At 45.4% G+C, this 12077-nt stretch overlaps 1 protein-coding gene across 3 annotated transcripts in view; it reads left to right on the top strand.

The window, feature by feature from the left end:
- LOC120046227 (semaphorin-4G-like) overlaps positions 1-12077 on the top strand; it is a 34026-nt gene that overhangs the window by 10750 nt on the left and 11199 nt on the right. For all 3 annotated transcript variants that reach the window (XR_005476783.1, XR_005476782.1, XM_038991281.1), the window contains exons 3-9: positions 4040-4188; positions 5028-5090; positions 5684-5782; positions 5947-6040; positions 6181-6294; positions 8074-8228; positions 10562-10737. Coding sequence is in view for 1 of the 3 variants with exons in the window: in XM_038991281.1 (XP_038847209.1) it covers positions 4040-4188; positions 5028-5090; positions 5684-5782; positions 5947-6040; positions 6181-6294; positions 8074-8228; positions 10562-10737 (850 nt within the window). In the remaining 2 variants the exon portion in view is untranslated. The remainder of the gene's footprint in view (positions 1-4039; positions 4189-5027; positions 5091-5683; positions 5783-5946; positions 6041-6180; positions 6295-8073; positions 8229-10561; positions 10738-12077) is intronic.

Genomic DNA, 12077 nt, shown 5'->3' with positions numbered 1-12077 from the left:
CAGGACTGGGGCCCTTGACGACTGGATCTATGCCTAATAGATTCTTGGTTTTTCCATAGTTGGGAGGAAGCTGGGGCCGTCCTAATACTTATGTCTATATAATCGTATTCTTCTGTGTTGAGAAAAATGTACCTTCTATGACTATGATATGTGGTTGTCTCACCTAGCTTGTCTCACCTATCTTAAGATGAATGCACTTACTGTAAGAACTGAACAAAATAATGAAATCATCATAATCGTTTTATTGCGTTCATTGTAGGATTCAAATTTATTTTCAAGTAGATTCACCCAATAGAAGTTTTTCATTTTAATATGAAGAGGGTAAAGTTGGTAATAATTTTACGAGCAAAATTCAATAATCGTCACATCGCTACTTATGTGTTTGTTTGGCCTTAGAACGTTGCCTTCGGAGCAGCTCATAGGTCAGGCTTCTGACAGACATCAAGGACACTTCGCCCCCGACTGCCTTGGGCGGCGGCCTTATTGCATCATCATCGTCATCATGGTCGGCCTATTTTTAAAACGAAGAATCCAAGGCTATTCTTGTGCACACACTTGGATTAGTCAAATGAAAAATGAGATTTGTTTTTACATTGCCACGGGTTGTCATTGTGTTAGCGTAACTGCGCAAAATAAAATAATCTGGGACAAAACGTAATGTTCTTGTTGGGTTTTGAGAAAGGGAGAGTGATAGAGAGTGTGAGTGTGTGTGTCTGCCTGTCTGTGTGTGTGCACGTCTTTGTGTGTGTGTGTGCGCGCAGGTTTGCTTGTCTGTGTGTGGTTCTGTTTGTGTGTGCCCTGCTGTGTCGTGACTGCCCCCCCCCCCTCCCTTTCTGCATAACCTCCAGTGTGGCCTGACCTTTGAGTTGGTCAGAGGAGAAGAGATTCTCATGGCTCACTCATGTCTCTGCCTGTCTCTCGGACTGCCTGTCTCTCTGACTGCCTGTCTGACTATCTCTCTGCTTGCATGCTAGTCATGGGTGCTACTCATAGTATCACCATTGTATCCCTGAGTGACTGTTTGTGCGGGGAGGAGGTTTTCAAACAGGTTTGACAGCATAACGAAGTGACTTTACCAGTGACAAGTGACAACATGTAGTATTTGTTGTAGTAACTGGCAATCCCAATTTTTTTGTCATTTAAGCCATTGCCGTCTGCGAGGGCGGTTGAATTATGCGAATTGTGCACCTGTCCACAGAGATGTATTGAAGGACATTTACTACTTTTTTGTCACAAACTACAGTAATGCAATTGATGACATTATTAACCCTATCAGAAGAACCCAATAAATCTGACTGGCACGATTGTGTGTATTATAAGTCTTGGCACAGTGTGGTCTCTCCATAGTGTGTTTTATTGAAACAATTTTTCAATTCTTATAGAAGACCAAAAAGTCAAAGCATGATTTAATGAACAGCATTCTGTTCATCAAAGAAGGTGTTTAGGTTGTTCGTGAGCGAGGCGTTGGTGTCCGCGACGTGGCTGGCGTTCCCTTTATAATCTGTGATTCTCTGGAGTACCTGCCACATATGTCTTGCGACCACTTTGTCCCTGTACTGTCATTTGTCCTCTTTGATTGCCTTATGGAGGGCATAGATGGTCTGTTTGTACACGTCCATGTTCCCAGTTACCTTGCCGTGTTTAAATGCGGTGGTTTGCGATTTCAGTTTTGCGCGAATGCTGCCATCCATCAATGTTTTTTGGTTTGGATAAATTCTAATCGTCGCAGTGGTAACAACATCCTCTATGCACGTCCTGATGAACTCAGCCACTGAGTCAGTGTATACGTCAATACTATTCTCGGAGGCAACCCGTAACATTTCCCAGTCTGCGTGATCAAAATGATCTTGAAGCATAGATTCTGATTGGTCGGACCAACGTTGAACAGTCTTTACATGGGTGCTTCCTGTTTAAGCTTCTGCCTGTAGCCATCTTGGAAGGGGGAGTAGCAATGGTCAAGAGTGCTCGATGAGCGAGGAGCTTTGGTTGCATTTTCCTCAGATTTCCTTTATTAAAGTCCCCAGCTACAATAAATGTGGCCTCAGGATATGCGCTTTCCAGTTTGCACATAGTCAAGTTTAGTTCCTGAGAGCTGTGTCAGCTTGGGGCAGATATATCTCGGGAGGTAATGAGGTCGGCATTTGATGGTGAGATATTCCATATCAGGAGAACTTGAGTTCCTGTACATTACCACAATCACACCACGAGTAGTTAATCATGAAACATACTGTACACCGCCACCATTTCTGGTCGAAATGCTGATGAGTGATCGCCTATCTAATATCCATAAGTTATTTTCGGCTCTAGGTAATAATGCAAGAAACGTTATGAGCAAATAATGTAAGAAATAACATACACAAACAAATCAAATATGCAAAATTGGATAGGAGCTGGAAACAGGGCGACCATGTCTGTCGTCGACATCATATATAAGTTCCCAGTAATATTGGGTAAACCACCAATATTTCAGAATTACAGTGCCTTCTTCAGGGTAATATCATGAATGCTTTTTTAACCACATGGGAGCATCGATCGATGAGTCTTCTTTTTGCTGAACATGCAATTTGATTTATAGCACCTGCTCACAACCATTGCATGTTTCTATGTTGTAAATCTTAATATCGTGGGGTAGTAGAAGTGATGGTTGTGTTTGAAATGGGGTATTGGGGGAGGGCATTTTAAGGCCATTCAGCAGGAGATGTGCCCCAGTACTGTCAAATCATATAAGCGTACAAATGCCACAATTAGGGCAGTGTGCGTGTGTCTGTGTGTGTGTGCCATTGGGGGAAGGGGTGCACAAGAAGGGTTGATTAGGGTTATCTCAATCACTGCATATTGTACAGCGCCTGAGCTTCATAACCCTTGAACAAATACAGCAGACAAACAACACAAGGTTACACATTTCTTTCATTCCTTTGTGTTTTGACCTTAATTCATGGAAACGGATCAAACTAAATATTTTATCAGTAGTCTGGAACCTCTGAAATGGGGGCAAGCTGCTCCGTTTCTACGAAGTGGTGAAAAAGAGGTCATTGTTTTCATCTAGGCTGCTATATTTAAGATGTGATCTTATTTAGTGGTGAGGCAGATAAGACAGTATTTTAATTGTGAGTAGCAGCACTGCTCGTTCATTGATGGAGTTTGAAGATAAAAAAGTGAGGAATATGGGATAGAAAAAGAAAGAGAGATTAAGAACGGGATAGAGGTGGACAGAGATGACGAGAATAAATGTGAGATGGAGAGAGGGAGAGTTGAACAAAAGGAGGAAGGAATAATGGAAAATACACTGAGGAATATGAGTCAGCATGGTGTAGATGGGTATAATAATTTAGCACACATCCTCCCCTCTTTAACCTCCTCTCCTCCTCCCCTTCTCCTCCTCTTCCTCCTTCCTCGATCCTCCTCCCCCTCGTTTTCCTTTCCTCCTCCTTCTTCCCCTCTGTTCCTCCTCTCCTCTTCCTCCCCCCTTTATTTTGGTGAATTGATGGGAGTATGTCCCAGGCTGATTGCAGTAATAAGAACTTATATGCATGACGTCCCACATATTGATTTACTGGGGACGGATGCACGCTTGTCACAGTCAATCTGTTGCACTTCCCATTTACTTCTGATAGATAGTTAAGCTACCGGGAAAAAATTATGAATCGGTAGAAAACACAACCTGATATAATGTCACCGAGACCATTGGAAAGAGGAAGTATGTGCGTAGTTTTATATAACTTTAAGTACAACTTTAAGTACAGACAGTTTCATTCTATGAGGCAAGACTTACAGCATACCTAAGACTGGAATTCCACCAAATCCAACATAGTAATATTTGGGGAATGTTTTGTCATTGCGCTATATTTTCTTATTCTGAAAGTAGAAGCATCAACTTGTGGGTCTAGTATTTGGCAGTAGTAATAGTACTTATAGGTTTTTCCAGTAACAACACCATTCTGTGACTTTATTTGACCATGGGAAAACTGTGCAAATACCACAATGCAGGTTCAGTTAAATCGACCCCAAAGACTCAGTAAGTTTGTGTGTTTGTTTTCAGGCCTGTTAGGTTGCCAGCGTTTCAGCAGCCCATCTCAAAACTACAGCACACTGCTCCTGGAGGAGGACAATGGGGTGCTATACGTGGGGGCCAGGGGGGCTCTCTATGCCCTGGACACCACCAACATCTCCACGCCCGGTAACCTCACGGTGAGTGCCGGGATGCTATCTTGCTAACCCTTAGATCGGCAATTAAGTTGTATTGTATTTGTAACTGGTCAGCTGGTACAGCACATCATATCTGTCAATAGTCTAGGTGATGTGGGTAAGGCGGAGTCAGGCGCAGGACACAGAGATGAGTAATAATCGTAACTTTACTCAATAAACAATCTTCCATCAAGGAGAACAAAATTCCAGAGCACATAAACGAGACAACTTGACAACAATAAACACACACAAAACCATGATGGAACCCAGAGGGTTAAATAGGGAATAAATTATAACGTAATGGAAACCAGGTGTGTACAATCAAGACCAAACAAAAGGAAAAAGAAATGTAGATCGGTGGAGACTAGAAGGCCGGTGACGTCGACCGCCGAACGCCGCCCGAACAAGGAGGCACCAACTTCGGCGGAAGTCGTGACAACATCTCATGACCGTTATGTTGCAATTTGCAAAACTAACCCTCTTTCACAAATCTTTTTCTCTTTCACAACTTTTAAACAGGACAGGCTAATAATAGCCTTAAGGAGATTCAGTAAATCCTATTGTATGTTCATTTTCTTCAGTGTAGGCATTGGATTAAATGCATGGGGTAAGCTTACTCACGGGCCAACAGAATAGATTAAAACACAATGTGGTTGATGGGAGTAACTGGAGTATTAAAATGGAGTATTAAAATGGAGTATTCACTGGAGTATTTAAATGGAGTATTCACTGGAATATTAAAGAGCAGTATTCACTGGTATTTAAATGTTGGCATGTTACACTGTCCATCCTCCCACTACCTATTTGGGTGACATGAGAGGTCATTCTTCTCCCCCTTACAGATTGACTGGGAAGCTTCGGCCGAGCAGATGAAACAGTGTCTCAACAAAGGAAAAGACAATCAGGTACAACCCATTGCATGTAGCTAACACCGCTCAACACACACTCTCTCTCTCTCTCTCTCTCTCTCTCTCTCTCTGTCTGTCTGTCTGTCTGTCTGTCTGTCTGTCTGTCTGTCTGTCTGTCTGTCTGTCTGTCTGTCTGTCTGTGTCTGTCTCTCTGTGTCTGTCTCTGTCTGTCTGTCTGTCTGTCTGTCTGTCTGTCTGTCTGTCTGTGTGTGTCTGTCTCTGTCTCTCTGTGTCTGTCTCTCTGTATCTCTCTCTCTCTCTCTCTGTGTCTGTATCTCTCTCTCTCTCTCTCTCTCTCTCTCTCTCTCTCTCTGTGTCTGTCTCTCTGTATCTCTCTCTCTCTGTGTGTGTCTCTCTCTCTGTCTCTCTCTCTCTGTGTCTGTATCTCTCTCTCTCTCTCTCTGTGTCTTTATCTCTCTCTCTCTTTCTCTCTCCTTATTAAATGGTATAAAAATGATGTGCTGTTGTTATTATAATGTAATAATGTAGTCCTCATGCAGAAGGAGTCAAGTGAATGTGTTAGCCTGTGTCTTCAGGACTAGGTTGATGCTTTATAGATGTATAACCGTCCTGCGTTGTCTCTCCTACAGACAGAGTGTTACAATCACATCCGCATCCTACAGAGGTACAATGAGACTCACCTGTACGTCTGTGGCACGCACGCCTTCAGGCCCCTCTGTGCCTACATAGTAAGAGCTGGTCTTCCTGTTGCTGGAAGCTTCCCTGTTTACATTCTGGCTTCCAACGTACTGCCCATTAGCATGCTGTGTTATCTGTTTTGTTATGGTGGTAGTGTGATTTATGTTCCCGTAGTGTAGTTATTGACCCTCTCTCTTCTTCTTCTCTCTATCAGGATGTGGAGCGCTTCAGTTTCTCCTCTGGCTTCGAGGAGGGCAGGGACAGGTGTCCCTACGACCCAGCCAAGGGCTACACCAGCCTCCTTGTGGGTAAGAACCTTAATCTACTCCTTGGGGTGCACTATTTTGCCCTAACCAAGCAGTAAGAAGAAACTGAGAGACACTCTTCGATCTCCTGTTCTGTGTCCTCTCTCTCTGACCCCTCCATATCTCTCTCTGTGGTCTGTCAGACGGTGAGATGTTCTCAGCGTCCCAGTATGAGTTCCGCAGCTCTCCGGACGTTCGTCGGAACTTCCCCTTCCCCACTCTGAGGACAGAGGAGGCTCCGACCAGGTGGCTGCTGGGTAAGGACAGATTATGGCCCATCCCTTATCTTATACACATTGGTCACATTTTGCGGCTTGATCCCTACGGTTATGCAATTTTGGAATACCAATACCAAAACTGTCATTTTGATTCATAATACTACAGCTATACGGCACTAAGCAGACCTGAGGGTATTTTCAAATACACAGCCAAAAAACAACTACTTCAAATAGACATGGTTGTAAATACATGCCAATACTTTCCAATTTCCAAATACATTATGGCAATATTCAACTACTTGTGAAAATAATTCAAGAAACTTTGTCAAAATACACTATATATACAAAAGTATGTGGACACCCCTTCAAATCAGTGGATTTGGCTATTTCAGCCACACCCGTTGCTGACAGTTGTATAAAATAGAGCACACAGCCATGCAATCTCCATAGACAAACATATCACTAGAATGGCCTTACTGAAGAGCTCAGTGACTTTCAACATGGCACCATCATAGGATGCCACCTTTCCAACAAGTCAGCGTGTCAAATTTCTGCCCTGCTAGAGCTGCCCCGGTCAACTGTAAGTGCTGTTATTGTGAAGTGGAAACATCTAAGAGCAACAACGGCTCAGCCGCAAAGTAGTAGGCCACACAAGCTCACCGAATGGAACCGCCGAGTGTTGAAGCTCGTAAAAATCATATGTCCTCGGTTGAAGCACTCACTACCAAAAACTATTAGTCGGGAGCTTCATGAAATGGGTTTCCATGGCCGAGCAGCCGCACACAAGCCTAAGATCACCATGCGCAATGCCAAGCATCGGCTGGAGTGGTGTAAAGATTGCCGCCAATGGACTCTGGAGCAGTGGTAAAGCATTCTCTGGAGTGATGAATCGCGCTTCACCATCTGGGAGTCCGACGGACGAATCTGGGTTTGGCGAATACCAGGAGTACGCTACCTGCCGATATGCATAATGCCAACTGTAACGTTTGGTGGTAGAGGAATAATGGTCTGGTGTTGTTTTTCATGGTTCGGGCTAGGCCCCTTAGTTACAGTGAAGGGAAATCTTAATGATACAGGACACAATGACATTCTAGACGATTATGTGCTTCCAACTTTGTGGCAACAGTTTGGGGAAGGCCCTTTCCTGTTTCCGCATGACATTGCCCCGGTGCACGAAGCAAGGTCCATACAGAAATGGTTTGTCGAGATCGGTGTGGAAGAACTTGACTGGCCTCAACTCCATCGAACACCTATGGGATGAATTGGAAAGCTGACTGTGAGCCAGGCCTAATCGCCCAACATCAGTACCCGACCTCACCAATGCTCTTGTGGCTGAATGGAAGCAAGTCCCCTTCAGCAATGTTCCAACATCTAGTGGAAAGTCTTCCCAGAAGAGTGGAGGCTGTTATACCAGCAAAGGGGGCACCAACTCCATATTACTGCCCATGATTTTGGAATGAGATGTTCGACAAGCAGGGGTCCACATACTTTTGGTCATGTAGTGGAATTGTTTCTAAATGTATTTAAACGTAATTCAAATACAGTAAATAGTATTTGAAACCAGGTCTGGTACGAAGTACTGGTTGAAAACATAGGTCATTTAATATCCATTCCTTCATAATATAAGATCTTCCTTCACTTTAGCATTCTTCAATTTATATACTGTGGTCATCCTTGCTTTCAGCCTACATTATCTCTATAGGAGTTGGTGGCATGGTAGCAGGTTGTCGTTAACATGAATCTCTCCATAGTATGTGCTTTGTCCGAAGTTGGACAGAATATACACAGAATGATGGTGTGTTGCTATTGTATGAGCAGAGGCGGACTTTGTGGGCTCGGCGCTGCTGAAGGAGAGTGTCAACAGCTCGATCGGCGACGACGACAAGATCTACTTCTTCTTCACGGAGAGGAGCCAGGAGCAGATGGCCTACCCCAGCCAGACCAGGGTGGCACGGGTTGCCCGCGTCTGCAAGGTAGGCCTGGAGGGGGACAGGTGTTATGTAATTTGGGGTTGCCCTAGAGGACAGGCTCAATGGCTGGAATGGAATGAATAGATCAAACACAAGGAAACCAGCCATTACTATGAGCCCGTCCTCCGATTTCGCCCTCTACCAGCATTCTCCCGGAATAGCTTCCCTTCTCACCAAAACTCCAGGCCAAACCTGGAGGGTTGGCAACCTTATATTGGATTAATTTAGTGTACTTCTTGTTTTCAGTTCTGAGGAGAGGAGTAGCGAGCTTGCTCTTGGAGTTGCCTGTGTTTTTCATTCACATTGTGCTCTCACCCACTGAGTGAACTTCAGGTTGATTATTGTTCTCCTCACATCTTGGCTGCTTTCTGAAGGGCTTCACAGTGTGCCACTGTTGCCAGGCAGGGTAGAAGCCCACCCAACCCCCGCTGCAGTGGTAGACTCTCTTTCTCTCCCCACTTTCTCTCTCCTCTCGCTCCCTCCCCCCACTCTCTCCCTCCTACCTAATTTTACTGGAGATCAGCGTCTCTCTCCAGACACTGTGCCCAGAAACCACTCCTGGAGATACAGAAAATGGTTGTTTCACTCCTCCACCTCCTCCTTTCTCTTTGGCTGTGCCTGGTGTAACTGTAATCTTCATGCTTGCAGTCTCCCTATTTCAAAAATGCAGCTTTCTGGGAATGGGGTCAAGTCTGCTGCCTGTGCCCACTTTGTGGTAGTGGTGGTGGTGGAGGGGTAGAATGTGATGGATCCAGCCATAACTGGGCCACAGCAGACCACGCAGATGTCAGTCTGGGGGGTGGCGACTCGGCACAGTGGCAGTCACCCATGATGATGACAGTTGCAGCGGCGACAGATCCCCAGACACAGAATTCCCATAAGTTGCTAGCCAGAGACAACTGGAGGCGTGCCACTGGTCGGTCTGCTTCTCAGCCAATCCCCAACCTTCTTTTCATCGGCAACCCACATCTACGGTGTGCAATCCATTGCACAGCCATCCAGATGCCAGATGTGGCATCCATGCTTAAGGTGGCCCTACATGGCTATCAGGCTATATAGCTCTTAGCCATAGCCCCTGCATGGCTTCTACCACTCGTTTTAGACCGTTGCCAAGTAGTAACACACCTGAACCAAGGGCTTGGTTAGTTAATAAGTTGATCAGGTGTGCTACTGCTGGGCTAGAATGAAAATGTGCACCACTTGGCACTGGTCCACTTCCTCCACAATTTATTTTCACATAGGCATATCCTCAGGGTGCTGTGCTAGGGTCCTTGTGTCTGTTAACAGATTATGAAGTGACAAGATGATTAGCCACAGAGCGTGTGCATTACAATTCACCTGACAGGCTATTGTTAACATCACCACAACCAACATCATCACAACCCAAATATCTTTAGTCTTCTATACCGGCTGCTTGTGCCTACTTTTGGATGGCGGGCATCTTGTCTCTCTGCCCAGAGCTGGTTGCCAACTCTCACCAGGGGTCTAATTCACTAGGGAGAAGATTAACCTTCAGTGCCGGTGTATTTCTCTGCTTAATCTTCTCTTTTTTTTGCATTGAGAACAACGCTATTGTTCTCGATGGATCAGCCCTTTTTATGTATGAGTAATGTGTGCTGTTTTGTGTTTGTTTTGGTTACTTTGTTTACTGTGACTACAGTGTTTTGCGGCGGATACAGTACTGAGGCTGGGTAGAGAGATGATAGAGGTCTATGAAAGACAGAAATGAAGAGCGACGGGTGTATTAAAACCCTGCCATACAAAGAGGGGAGAAGTCTCTTGTCTAAATGAGGTGTGCTAAATCACTCTATTCAGGCTTCTTCTCCTCCGAGCGCCTCCTCTGCTGCTGCTGCCTGAAATGCAATTGGAGTAAATGTGTTCCAGGCACACTGTGAGCCTCAACTGAACACTCTCATTCAATGGTGCTCAGTACTGCTTCTAGGTGGGGTTGTGAATAAGTGTGTGTGTGTGTGTGTGTGTGTGTGTGTGTGTGTGTGTGTGTGTGTGTGTGTGTGTGTGTGTGTGTGTGTGTGTGTGTGTGTGTGTGTGTGTGTGTGTGTGTGTGTGTGTGTGTGTGCGTGTAAGGGGGTGCGTGTGGGTCTGTGTGTCTGCCTCTGTGTGTGTGTATACAGTATGTGGATGAGTTTGTGGTATGTGTACGTATGATCATGAGTAAACCTGTGTGTGTGTGTGTGTGTGTTACTGTATGCGTGTGTATCTCTGTGTGTGTGTGTATGTGTGTTTTGTGTGTGTGTGTGTGTGTTACTGTATGAGTGTGTATCTGTGTGTGTGACTGATGTTCTGTCCATCGCTCCCTTTCTCCCCCTCCCTTCCAGGGTGACTGGGGCGGCCAGAGGACCTTGCAGAGGAAGTGGACGTCCTTCCTGAAGGCTAGACTGGTGTGCTCCGTTCCTGACTACGAGCTCCACCTGAATGTGCTGCGTAGCGTCTTCGTACTGGAGGGCCCAGACGTACACAGCACCGTCTTCTACGGGATCTTTGGCCTGGAATGGTAAGAGAATGGAGCAATGGACTCACTGTAAAGCCTATTGTGTTGTCTACCATACAGGGGACTGGATAATTGTCAACTGGCTTTATACTGTTGTGTAGTCATGCACTCACCACTTTGTATGCAGAGATTTGTGGTCTGTTGACAGTGTAAGTATATAGTAGTTTGTTGGGGTTATCGGATGGGAGATTCTAGGCTGATAGAGAATGATGGGGAGTGAGAGAGGCTGACATTGGGGCTGCAGTAGGAGCATATCAAAGACCCTGTCAGTATCAGAGATTCTCTCTCTCTCTCTCTCTCTCTCTCTCTCTCTCTCTCTCTCTCTCTCTCTCTCTCTCTCTCTCTCTCTCTCTCTCTCTCTCTCTCTCTCTCTCTCTCTCTCTCTCTCTCTCTCTCTCTCTCTCTCTCTCTCTCTCTCTCTCTCTCTCTCTCTCTCTCTCTCTCTCTCTCTCTCTCTCTCTCTCTCTCTCTCTCACTCACTCACTCACTCACTCACTCACTCACTCACTCACTCACTCACTCACTCACTCACTCACTCACTCACTCACTCACACACACACACACACACACACACACACACACACACACACACACACACACACACACACACACACACACACACAAAGGTGCACCTTTGTGAGTTACACCCATCACCATGTGTGTGACCTGAGTGAGTAAGCCCTTGGGCAACACTGTATTACTCTGGGCAGACACCAGAAGAAGTCCTGGATTGGTTGTGCGGGCTGAGGAGGACACACAATAGGCTTTACAGTGACTCACACAGGCTAATCCTACCTGCAGGCTAGGAGCATTTGACAGTTATTTCACCTGGTTCCCATCTACTAGCACATACACAGGACAAAACGACTCTTTCTTTCCTAGGTACTCCCCAACAGAGCCATGTCATGTGGCTTAGAGTGTGTGTTCCAAATGACACCTGACCTTGACCAGACTATTTGTCTCTAGTGGAAATAAGGTACTGTAGGAAATCGGGTATCGTTTTAGATGCGGCCATCCAGTCAGTCTTTCACCCAAGCGTGTAGTCCCAGGTAGTAAGACTTATGCCAACACAGTTGCGAGTACATGACTCAACTGCACATTGAATACGAATAAAGCATAAGCTTAGTGCTGATATACAGTAAGACAAGAGCTTACCCCTGTCAATGACGTGGTCTCAACTCTCCATATCCCTGTTGAAAACAAAGGGAAGGAGAGAACAAGGAAAAGATTACTGTTACCCAAAACCAAACCCCCACTTTCCTTCCCACCAGTGGTGGAAAAAATACTCAGTTGTCACACTTGAGTGTGACTTTACATCACTGCTTCCATCACTGCTTCCCACC

Source organism: Salvelinus namaycush, chromosome 4, assembly GCF_016432855.1.
Source record: "Salvelinus namaycush isolate Seneca chromosome 4, SaNama_1.0, whole genome shotgun sequence".
In the NCBI taxonomy this organism is placed as follows: domain Eukaryota; kingdom Metazoa; phylum Chordata; class Actinopteri; order Salmoniformes; family Salmonidae; genus Salvelinus; species Salvelinus namaycush.
This window is presented reverse-complemented; position numbering and strand designations above follow the sequence as displayed.